General features: G+C 45.6%; 1 protein-coding gene across 2 annotated transcripts in view; it reads right to left on the bottom strand.

Moving 5' to 3' along the window:
• CYP11A1 (cytochrome P450 family 11 subfamily A member 1) overlaps positions 1 to 12,694 on the bottom strand; it is a 290,559-nt gene that overhangs the window by 31,336 nt on the left and 246,529 nt on the right. For both annotated transcript variants that reach the window (XM_078685069.1, XM_078685068.1), the window contains exon 6: positions 981 to 1,147. In XM_078685069.1, coding sequence (XP_078541195.1) covers positions 981 to 1,147 — 167 coding nt within the window. The remainder of the gene's footprint in view (positions 1 to 980; positions 1,148 to 12,694) is intronic.

Raw genomic sequence — 12,694 nt, forward strand, 5'->3', positions numbered from 1 at the left:
TTAAGTACATTTTTTAAGGGTAGGAATTAGGTCTACGCTTGCTAACATCCACGAAAAGGAAGCTTTCACATACTCAAATACAGATTTAGCATTTATGTTAACTGATGAGTATTTATCATGTATATTAATATTAATTCTATCCTGATTAATTGTTTATTTATATCTGCTTTTACTAACTGTAAAAGAAAATCATTTGTAAAAAAAAAATAAAGAAACTTCAAGTGCTACTTAGTGGCAAGAAGGTGGCATGCTGGCATGGCACAGAAGACAGTAATTAAAAAGTGTTATTAATAGGTGCACAGTGTCAGTGGCAACAAGGCGAAGTGCTGATATGGCACAGAGGACAGTAAATAAAAAGTGTTTTTAATAACTGCACTGTGTATTGGACCATATGCCATAGGGATATAGAAGTATGCAGGAGCATGAACTAATTAATGGGTGGTAATGAGTAGTTTTGAGTAGTGAGGTAGTACAAGAGGACAAAATTAACAACTCATTTTACTTTTAGGAAGGTGGTTGGTATGAGTACCGGGATAATCAGGAGTTGGAATGTCAGAGAGTTACCGTTAGAAAACGATGATGTCCTAGTTGAGCAGTTTCTCTTATGCTTCAAAGTTGGTGATTGGTCTTGTTTTCAATTACAGGAAATGTCAGTGGTTGAAAGGCCTATTTTGAGAAGTGTAGTTGTGAAGTAGCAGAGGATATGCTAGTAGATGACTGACTATTCTAGTTCGCAAAGAGTAGGGTCATGGACAGATTTAAATCTTACAGTAAGGAGTATTTACTTATTGTCATCTCATTAAGATTCAACTTGCAAAATGAATAACTTCATGTAGGATACTGTATGTAGAATGACCATAGGGGAAGATGCAGGAGGAGCCTGATAAGTCACCTGTTATAACTAGGATAAGAGGATTAGAATATGCATGAAGGCTATGGATGTGTGTAAGGTGTGGTGAGGTGTGCAGGGTGTGCAATACCTGAGGGTTTCCTTAATGGCAGCTTTTACCAGAGGGACACTTTTCAGCACTTTCGACATGTCTCCCTGGGCTTCTGCCTTTGCTGAGAGAACCTCTGCCCGCAGCTTGTCCTGCACCATGGGGTAACGAGCCAGCTCATACAACGTCCATTGCAAGGTCGTTGAGGTCTGTGAAAAGAGGGATTCACAACATTTTTAGCTCAGGGAAACAAAGCCTCAATTTGCTTCATAAAATAAAAAAACCTGCTCTAAGAAGCTTTGAAATCTTTACATCCACTAATTCAGCTGTAATGTGCACTAGTCAGAAGTAAACAATAAGAGCCAGATCTAATCTCCAAGCTCATGGAAGCAGAAAATAACATCTTAGGTCCCACGCCACAAAATTTCAGTCAAACATGGATAAAATGAATGCTTATAAAACATGGCTGGAGAAACGCATGGCATGCGCCTCAGATTTTTCTAACATGTAGGTACAACATCTTTGGTTTTAGGAAAAGTAAATGTCGCGCATAGTAAAGGTTAACTAGTCCGTAATGCAAGCAAAGGGATTGGCCTCTACAGCCCCTAGTTTGGTAGTAAAAGACAATTATACATAAAATGGCGTCGACCACTCACGTCAATGACGTCATTGAGCCCCAGTGCCATCACTGATAGCTACACTCCTGATGTCACCCCACAGTGGCACTATTTGGTGGCGAAATTCATAGTTTCATGGGCTCCGATCACCTCAAGTTATGTTATGTTATGTTATGTTAGTCTGAATTTGTAGAGCGCACGTTCACCGCATGGTTTCTTGGCGCTGCGTGCCGCTGGGGAACCCGTCCTGGCTTTCCCTGTGAGATGGTCCCTGTTGGGAATCCCCAAGGTGAAGCCAGGCATCCCCAGCAGCGAGGGGGCCGTTGTGGAGATTAAGCAAGCTATTGCCCAGAGTTGCAGCGTGGGACCCATTGAAACATCAGTAGCACGCAATATAAGGATAACGGCAAAGTGACAGGTTGTGACGTTCAATGTGATATTTTAACTCAGAGATATATCTCATAGCCTATTAGCAAACCGCTTCATTGGAACTTTGTGTGCGGATTTTCAAAAAGCACAGCTAAAAGGCCTCTGAGGGCAAAGACCGATAAGCGATTTAACAATCACACTTGATGCTGAGCCTCTGAGATTCCTCCAAAGAAGGGCTAAGCAGCGGGACAGATCATGACAGTAGCTACCTAGTAAAATAGAAGAAGAAACAAACTATAGAAGGCCCAGCAATTCACTCACCCTCTGGAGATCAGCACACAAGCACACCACGGAAACATAAAAGGAGAACAGAAAGGTAGCAGTCAACATCACAAGACAGGAACAAATACAAAACACATCTGAGTTAAAACAAATCAAGAAACCTTCAGTTATTAAGTGATGCCCATGCTGCAAGAGCATAGGAGAAACACCAAGAGGTGCTTAATAAAGAAAGACTAAAATATAAGTCTGAATCACAGAGCAGTTTGTCACAAGCTACTAGCTCAAGGGAATCACCAGTAAAATATTCAAAACAACTCCTCAAAGGAAACCGCCAGAGGACTCAACTCCTACACAAAGCATGTCATCATAATTCCTCAGGTCAACAGAATTAGGAACATCAAGATCAAGAAAACGTCTATACAGACAACCACGTAAATACATATCGGCGTTAGAAAACTGTCTCCATTCCAAAAGCAACACATCACACTCTGATAACTCAGGTCAATCACCTGCTATACAATGCAACACATCATAGCAGCTGGAGTCACACCAGAACATGAACACTACACCTTCCTCCCATGACAGGAGCAGCTAGCCTGATTCACAGAATGTGCAGGACAAGAGCAAACATATGGAAAGTCACCCACATACTTTGGAGAAATGTTGTATTAGCCTTCTGTAAGCAAGACAGAGATGTCTTATCAGAGTAGTGTCTTTCAGCCAGATTCATCATTGAAATTTGCGCTCGCAAAGGGAGAGATTCTGAGAATCTGGCCCTTTGCGAGCGCAATTTTTGCATTTGGGTTTCATCATCCCAAATGCAAAAATCGCTAATAGCAAAATCGCAAAATTGCGAGGAATTGCATTTAAGGAATCTCTATTTGAGATTCCTTAAATGCAATTCATTAACCATTTTTAATTTGCAAATTCGCAATTTTTGGCCGCTATTTACCGCGAAGTCTGACTTTGTGGTAAATAGCGAAAACTTAGAAAAATGCACTTTAGTGCATTTTTCTAAGTTGTATGTTACACACACACATGTCCTTTGGACATGTGTGTGCGCAGCATCAGTCTACATTTTCATTTCAGGGGTGCTACAGGGTGTCCTTCGGACACCCCTGGCACCCTTGAAATCGCATCCTTATTTGCGATTAGCAAATTGCTAATCGCAAATAAGGAATTACTCCCCATTCATTCCTATGGGCCTTTAGGGGGAGTTATTCCTTATTTGCGATTAGCAATTTGCTAATCGCAAATAAGGAAGCTGTAGGAATCGCAATTAATTCCTTAATAATCGCTATTAAGGACTCGCAAAACGGGACAATGATGAATCTGGCTGTTAGTCTCTAAGGAGGGAGGGGATATCATGTTGTGTGGACATTAGGGGCCTGCAAACAGAGTCTTTACCAGGCCCACAACCAAGACCCCGGATACCACTTCCTGTGTGGGGACAGGACAGGAAGTGATGTAGGGCAGCCCAGGAACAACATGGGTGCAGATAGGCTTCCCCAGAAATAGAAGAACAACGTAGTAGAGAGGGCATTTTAAATAATGGATCAATTAGAGTCATATCTTGTGTCTGTGTGGGTTGTCCACCCGATACCCAATACACTACAATTTTCACTTCACAATGCATGCACAAAACTTTATTTTGAGTTGAAGGTTAAAGGGCACCGTTCATACCTTGATAAGGAAGCCCTGGGCCTCCTGTTAGTGACCAGTTGCTATAGTAACAGATGCAATCACCTCTCCAGACAGTGGAAGTGTATTGCCTGCATTCCTACAGATTGGGGGTGGACACCACACACTGAGGGGAAGGAAGATGGGCAAGGAAGTCTCTTTGAAAATTATATGAAGACTTTGTTGAAAGGGGCTGCTGATTACTTGTCTTCCTCTGCACTTCAGGTTTGGTGGATAGTGCATGTGAGGGGGTGGGGCTGTAGTTTGTTGCTCACCTGAGGAAGTTTCTAGGCAGGGCCTTTCATTTTGGGTGTCTGATTACTGATACAGGAAGTCTGACAGCCAACCAGACGCAAGATCTGATACTTCAATGTGCTTAAGTTGTGGGCCCTCCACATTTGAGACAGTGCCAGTGCCACATGCCCGGAGAAGCATTACTTTTTACACAAACTCACCAAAACAGACTCCGTTCTCCTCCACCCCACCCTGATTATCAGAGGGAAAGGGGTGGACCATCTCTAGCACACACATTTTTAAAACACAACATTCCTGTTTTTATGGTTTCCTGCTACTGATTTAACCCATATTAATTTTAATTATATCTACATGTGCGTGATGGTGGTGTGTGTGAGCACTGGTGTATTCCTAGCCTACAGTAATATTGCAACACAAATGTTGTTTCTTTCTACAGTTTTGCACACATACACAATAGTCCTGAAAACCCTGCATATAAACTGACTTTGACTTAAAAAGTCAGATTGTTGACTCCCCTTTTCTTTCGAGTAACTCTCTCCTTCCTTTCTGCCCTATGCCTGCTTCCTCTCTCTGAGCACCAGCTGCTCTAAGTCACATGCATGTTTGCCTTAATTCCTATCATTGTATTTCAAATTTCCCACACCTCAGTTCAAAGTACATAACCTGAAAACTAATAATACGTAATCTCCTGTAGCTCATCCATTAAAACTGCCAACTAATAAATGAGTTCACATTCCCACTGCCCCACTGAAGATCCCACTTAAACCCCTATCAATATACTCTACCACATAGTTTCATTAAGAGTGCAAGGCTTATCCCAATAACCAACAGAACCACACAAAAAAACACACTAACCCTGAGTTCTGGAGCAGAGTGCTGCCTGGCTTAGGGAGCTACAAAATCTCATTGAGGGTAGTAAATTCTGTAGAAGTTCAATTACAATACAATACAATATGTAACCTATGATAATACTAATATCATGGCACTCAGCGGGTAAGTAATTAACTTTCTTCATGATTTTTCAATTTTGTGTGGCTATGTGTTTAGGCCTTTTGGAAAAGAAAGTCAAAATTAAAACCCTTAGGCTCTGCATCTAAATGGACTTTAATAACAGTGGCAGAAATAAGAGATATAACCATTGCTTAATTTGTAACAGAATAAGTGCTGGGGCACAAAATTCTGCTCAGAAGACTGGGGGCAGGACAAACAAAGATCAAGGCTGGCCGAATACCGAGGCTGTGTAGTTTTAATCCTTCCTCTTGGCTCTTTAATCCTCTACCTCATTGCAAATTCAATTTTTTCTGTGCATTTTTCGTTTGCCACCATTTTCTCTCTTTCTCTGGGTCAAAATCTGATGAGAACAAATAAATGCTGGTCCCCAAAAATGAGTGTGGGTGGGCCCCACCACCACCATCCACCAGCTCAGGTTAAGCACTGGTTAACAGCAAGGTTGGATTGGGATAAAAAATCGGCCAGGGCACGTAAAAAAAAGTGGCCCACATTTTCGTATTGTGTTTCTGCAAAATGCTGCTTCAGCGAAGTTTTATGAAAAGAATAGGCGTGGGGGGCATGTTTTATTAACTTCACTTTGCTTAAAAAAATACACAGATTAGGTCACACTGCTGAGCCACACATTAATGCAAGTGAGATCACTTCTGCTCAGGCCCCCTGCCCCGCTCAATCAGCATACATTATCGGGCCTCCCCATCGAGAGAAAAGGAGGGATACCTCTAGAAAGGCCACTCAGGCACCCACTGGACGGTTGGCGGCATCCTAACAGCACAGACAGCACCCAGGCTGCCAACGAAGCAGCCCACAGCTGGAACTCGGCTACCAGCTCTTCAGCCATTTCCCGAGTGCCCAAGTTACCAATCCAACCCTAGTTAACAGGCCCTGTAGAATTATGAGATTGACAGGCATTCCACAGATCTGATGACTTTCACCTGGAAACTCCCTCTCCTAAAGGCAGCTGAGTTTTTCAGGTGAAGTACCTGGAGGAAATTAGGAACAACAAGGGTAATTGGGACATAATTACTGAATGTCATTGCAATTCCTCATTTCTTCTGAGGCTTCATCAGTAATTCTAGCGGTGGATGTTAAATTGTGATCTTGCCTTATAACATGGAATACTGTTGTTGTCACTCTGCTGTGAGCGATGACATTACAGGATTCCAGGTCGGACATTTCGGCGGTTGGAGCCGGTGGCGCTTGGCCGAAACGCAGCTTGTAATGCCAATAGTTGTGGAGTGCGCAGCTTTATTAGTACATTATTTGGTGATGATCAGGATCTGGGTGGCCATGCTCCCAGTGACATGTGCTGGCAGAGCAACCTGCATCATCTTCTGGGAGCGGCCACGAAGTGCATAAGTCTAACCGAGCCCTTCTTGATCTCGTCTGGACTTGTTCGTTCGCTTCCTGAGTTTCCGGCGGAGCAAAAGCTACACTCTGCGTGCTTTACCTGAGCCCTGATCTCCCTGCTGCTTCGTGTCGGACTCTTTCCGTTTCCTTTGTCCGTGATGGAGCGGCGCCCTGCGAGGCGGCACTGTATTTCAAGAGGGGGAAGCCATCCCCTGGAACACATGCTACCTCTTGGTTTTCGGGGGGAGTGCTGCCGGCTACACAATGTCCTGTGATTGACTGCCACTGTGTCGTCAAGCCGTTAATACTCCCTGTACAAGTAGGTAGAGAGAGCGCAGATTTAAGTTCCAGGTCTGCCAAATCCCACGCATCATTAGCAATAATGGGGTAACCCTGTGTCCCGCAGCAGGCGTGATTCTAACGCATTCAAGTGTGGTGGTCCTCATCACCGCACTGAAATCGAAAGTCACACATTTATAGTGCCTCCTCGGCTGTCAAGCCGAAGCGCTGCCAAACGAGAACACTGACAGAAAAGTTTGCAGCACGCAGTCCATGCTCTTTGCAGCAGGGTTGGGGTCCAGCTCAGCCGATCTGGGCTGGCTTAGGCCGGCTACAATGTAACAAGCCTGGCCACAGCATGAGGTTCACTGAGAGCAACAACTCTGTGCAGCAGTGTGGAATTGGCCAATGGCTACGAACGAGACAGCCCACAGACACTTCTGAGACTGTTACAAAAGCATATTGGCAGGCCCGGCTGCCCGCAGAGCCCAGGTTTGATTTTGTTAGCAAGCAGCATGCCACTTCTTCTTTACGGATACTAGAAACCCTACTGACGGCGGGAGTACGCTCCTCTTTGAAAATTATTTTACATATACTTATTTGGACCATACTGCGAGTCCGTTCAAGATATGTCATACCTCAGAAGCCATGAAACCTGTTGTGTGAGGGTGAACGGAATTTGGGGATGTGACGCAGTGGACATGGGCAGCTATAATGAAGGTTTGTGCAGGCTAACTAACCTGGAACACTGCCTTCTTGGCGAGCTTTCTCCCCTGCAACACTATGACACTTATTTTATTGTGCCCTGGATGGAGTCTACCATTCCACAGTATAGAATCTGCAACTTGCTGGCGATGGAGAGATGTTCTCTGACCCACATCTGGTGTGCTGTGAGACTGCCCTTATGCACCAGGGAGCATTAGAGCTCCTGCAACCAGTAGTCAAGCACTGAATACCAAACATACACTTCATTGATCCATAGAATAACACCAAAAGCCTTGACAATGGAGCTCCAAATCTGCACAAAGTTGAGTTCAGCTGCGTAAAAGTCAGTACAGCTGATAGCTCTGCATGGTAGACTACAATTTATAGTGAGTCAATATCTGCAGTTTACAAGGGTACTACGTTAGTGCCTTTCCATTTCTCCATTTTTACAAATGCATTGCTGCATTTTTAAGTTCTTCTTAGAGTTTCTCAGTGCTCAAATGGGTGTCATTTCTGATATTTATATGTTTGCCTCGTCTTCATGGATCGATTTTGCTCGCGAGAAAGTGTCACTCATAGTCGTTGAAATGTCACTCATTATTTTACTGCAATTATGAAGTTGTCACACATGCCATCTGAAACCTTGGCAGCTATGAAGTTCATTATCATTTATGAAGTGTTTGGGACACTAACTGGGCCTTGATGAGTACTCAGTCCCATTTTTAGGTCGAGCTGACGTTAGCATTCATGCGAAGCATGAATGCTGTCAGCTCGACAACTAATGTGATCCGTTTTCAGGAGAGTGGACACCAAAGTGTTACGAGCGTCGGATTTGACCTCGGGAGCGAGCGTCTGGTAGCTGCGCATGCGCAAAGCCGCTGCGCATGCGCAAAGCCCTTGCTCACACACAGGCAGTCCCCACCTCTCTGCATGCACGCACGCACACACACACACAGGCGCGCGCATGCACACGCAGGCATACAGCACCCATACAGGCACACTATCCCCTACCTCGCATTCTCTCTCAATCACACATAGTCACGCATGTGCACACACGTTCCCTCGCGCACACACTCCCCCCCCCACGCATACAAACAGGCACGCACGCACTTTACATCAGCCCTGGGCCCCACTCACCAACTGCGCTCTTCCGGCGGGGCTCCTCACGGCGCGTCTCCATCTAAATCGGGGCTCCCTCAGGTCAGAGGAGCCCCGCAACAGGCGCCACACTCCTCCTTCTCCCCGGCCCCCTCCTGGGGACCCGGGCTACACCGGACGGCAGGGCGCTCCATGCGCCGGCAGCTCGCGGACCTGGGGAGGCGGGACTTCCGGTCGGCCGCGAGCGGATTGGCCGGCCGGCCAAGAGCTTCCGGGTCCGTCTGCAATGGCGGTCACGAGGCATCAAGACTACTGAAGTGCTATTCGCACATGCTGGGTAAACAAATGTATTGCACGTAGAGACTATGTTGTGGTTTTTTTTTGCTTTAGGCGCTTTGGCGGTCTCCTCCCTGGGCAGCACCAGCCGAGCAACACTTAGTCAGGCGCTGCCACGGTCATGAGCTGCAGGTCACACCGATGTGCACGCTCACGCCGTGCCTACAACGCGCGGATGCTCTTTCACTTTCCCTTGTTCTGTGCAGTTTTTGACTCCAGGAGTGTGATTGGACATTAGCCTTTCTATGTGCGATGTATGTTATATATATATAGCGAGGTGGTGAGTACGTTCTCTCGGGCAGCATGGGTTTATTTATGTTAGATGAGAATACCAGCAGCATGTTGTGTAGGGCAATGACATACGCTCTTGCAAGCAGCACGTGCACAGCAGTGAGGATGTATGTTTCTTTTGGCAGCACGAGCCGTGCATCAGCTGTGATGTAATCTGTCTGCCAGCATAGCGGCGCGCGCTTCTGATATGTATTACCATTGACTGTTTGCACTGATGTGTATCGTGCACATACATTGTGGATGTAGGCTCTGAATATCGACCTGCGTTTTGTGTCAGTGTTGTTTGTGAAGCCTTCTGATGTGTCCACATTTTCTGTCAGTTACTGCAAGTGTCTGTATGTTCTCTCTAGCAGCCTGGGTGTTGGTGCATCAGTAATGTGTGTCGTTTATGACCCCTCGCTGTGCGCGTCAGTGATGCACATTATGTGGGACGTCGTAGGCCCTGCAATGTCAATGCGTGTCCCGCCTGCCTGAATTGCAGTGCCTTGGAGATGTGTATTTTCCTCAGCCGGTTGAGGGTGGGTAGTGTAGAAATGTGTTATTTATGGCAGCGTGACCTTTGACGTGTGCGATCATTGGACGCCGGTTACATCGCAGACAGTATATCGGAGACGTTAGATCTCTGGGCAGCGCGGAATTGCACCGGAGATGGGTGCGCTGTAACAACAAATGGTGTGCACTGTTTTGATTGTATTCTCTCTAGCATGTCATGTGCACAGATGACGCGTGTGCTCTCTACCAGCATCGTGCACGTTTTCTTCTGTCACAGTGGCCGTGTGGTGAATTCTCTGTCCATAATGTCCCAACTCTTTGCGAGGTCTGGGCGGTGGTCGGGAGATGACGTCACTTTTGATTTGGACCCTGCCATGCCAGAATATTGTTGTGTACACAAGCAGCGACCCATCGACTCTTTTTGACCGTGCCGCCCCTGGTGCAGAATGCAGCTCTGTGGCCGTGGACGCCTTTGTCTTGCTGTGCCCGGGGACCAGGAGCAAGGTTAAGAGTTCCCTGACACCGCTCACAATGCCTCCCTGTCTTACTGCGTGCCCATGTTACGCCACCCCACATCAATCCCAGAGCCGAAACAGAGGGTGGGAAGCTGTTTCTGCGGTGTCGCACAAAGCTCTTTGTCTTGCTGAGCTAGGGATCATCTAAAATGAGTTGTGTGTGTATATTGGTACGCAGCTCAGATATGAGAGGAGATGCAGTGTGGTAGTAGAGTGCATTTTTTCCTGTAGCACATGGCTTAATTCCCATTTGGCAGCGCACTCTTTGCACGCGCATTCTTTATAACATAAGACCTGCCTTCACTGCTTCCTGCAAAGGGGTGTCTGTCCACATGTAGCTAATTTGTTGTTCTTTTGAATACTTGATGGCTTTGGTGCATAACACATTTACTGTTCGCAAACTCTATGATTTTGTAAATTGCACGGTTTGCTACCTATAAATGTGTTTTTGGTATATAGTAAACCGCTCAATGGCTTTAAAAAAACCATACCCATACCGAATCGGTTTTTGGAAGGAAAGGCACGTGTTTAGGGCAGTGCTTGAAATGGAAATACAGCCGCCCACACACACACCTGAAAATGTGCATCCCTCCGATACATTTTCGTTTCACATGAACTGTGTCCTCAAACAGCCTGCATGCAGCTCACTTCAGCGGTGAGTGGTCTCTGGACGCCTGGATTGTGCGTAGGTGGTGCGTGTGATCTGCTTTGAAGTGTGCGGTGTGCAGTCTGGCAGCTTTAACTAGGCAGCAGCTGACAGTGGCACCCACGTGCAGACCTTTTTGCGGCATAGCGTTGTGTGTTTATTGTGGGCGGTCGTATCGATTCGTGTCCGGTCAGTTCATCACTGTGAGCACGTATGCCACCATCCATAGAATCTACATCCTGTTCTGAGGTCATATAAAGAAAACTTCTTATGTAACTGGTTGCTGGTACACATTTTATTGTTGAAATGCTATGAGCAGATACAATAAACACTTTTTGGTTACCCATGATACCCTGCATCTTTGTGCTGAGACTCTTTCCTAGTTCTGCTAATGTGGTGGTAGTCTGCTGGTATGCAGAGCGGCCTTTCTTCTGGCAGGCGCTGCCATTTTGTTTGTTTTGTGTGCTCTGTGGTGGGTGTGTACCAGTATACAACACACCCATTCCCTCTGTTGGTGCGGTCAGTATTTTTGTGCGCTGTGGTGGTAGTGTGGGTGCATAGGTATTGCTGTGGTTGTAAAACTGCTGTTAGTCCTGCTGGGTTGGACACCACTACCCCACTTTGGCTGGTTTAGCAGAACTACTGACTGTTGTCACTGCCCTCCGTTGGTAGGATGATGTATAAAAGCAGAAACACCTAACCATGTCAGCTGTCTCTGTGCTGCCGATGAGGGTCCTGGGCTGCTAGGTGTCGCTGCTGTGTGCAAACACAGAGGCGTGATTGGCGATGAAGTCCTAGTTGTTTCATCAACTAAGGTGACCCCGGCAAGCTCCTCAGGCTTTCGTGGGTGGGGGGTCGGGTCAGAGCACACGCTCTTTGCTCTCGAAAGCAGCATGTGCCACTTATATAAGGAGCTACAGAACACAGTATGCAGCGCCTGTGCGATTCACAAATCCAACTGATTTAATTCTGAAAGCTGGTCGTCAGCATTTTTTGTTGGGGAACTATTTTCAGCATCAGTTGGCAATCATGGTATGGGTTCTGCAACAGAAAACACACTTGGCAAAACATCATATTAATCCATGGCTATAGGGAGTGGCAGTTGTTGATAGCGTCTTATCCCACATGCATGGACTGTATTTCCTATAACACAATTGCCCCACTACCACATACTAACATTATAATTAACGTTGTATATATTTATTGATTTTAAAACAAAATAGATAAAAAGCAATGCCATTTACAATACCAACAACTTTAAACGTTGCTACTGCGAGACCTATTGCATTGCAAATGCTTGTTTTAAAATTTGTTTTTGAGTTACTCACTCTGACAGGGTTGTGACACAGGAAGCATTGGTATCTCTTGTTTCAGCAAACTTCTCTTTTGCCAGAGACAGCGTGGGCTTATTTGTGGCTGTGCCGGACTCTGCCATTTCAGAGGTATTATTACCTAACATCACATACCTGCTCAGTTCCTTACCCTAGTTGCCTACTGTACTGATTCCCAGCATTCCTATTTCTCATTGTTATATGTGCTCACAGCGCCATCTAGTGCATTTTAGTAGCAATGGTTTTTATCAAAATAAATATCAGTCAGTCAATCATTTGTCCACCATCATATTTGATACAAAAAAGGGAACCACCCATTGAATGGGAAGATTGGTGTGAAATGTTTGCCAATTACATTTTGGTACTAGGAGTTACCAATTTCTCACCTACGCGAAAGAAAGCAATTTTGATGGGTTGAATACTTACCCGAAGCACATGAGCAAAATGGTGTGGTTATAGTGGATGTTTTTAAGAAAGCCAAATTGTGATTACAACTCGCTTT

This window comes from Lissotriton helveticus, chromosome 3_2, assembly GCF_964261635.1.
Source record: "Lissotriton helveticus chromosome 3_2, aLisHel1.1, whole genome shotgun sequence".
Taxonomy (NCBI): Eukaryota; Metazoa; Chordata; class Amphibia; order Caudata; family Salamandridae; genus Lissotriton; species Lissotriton helveticus.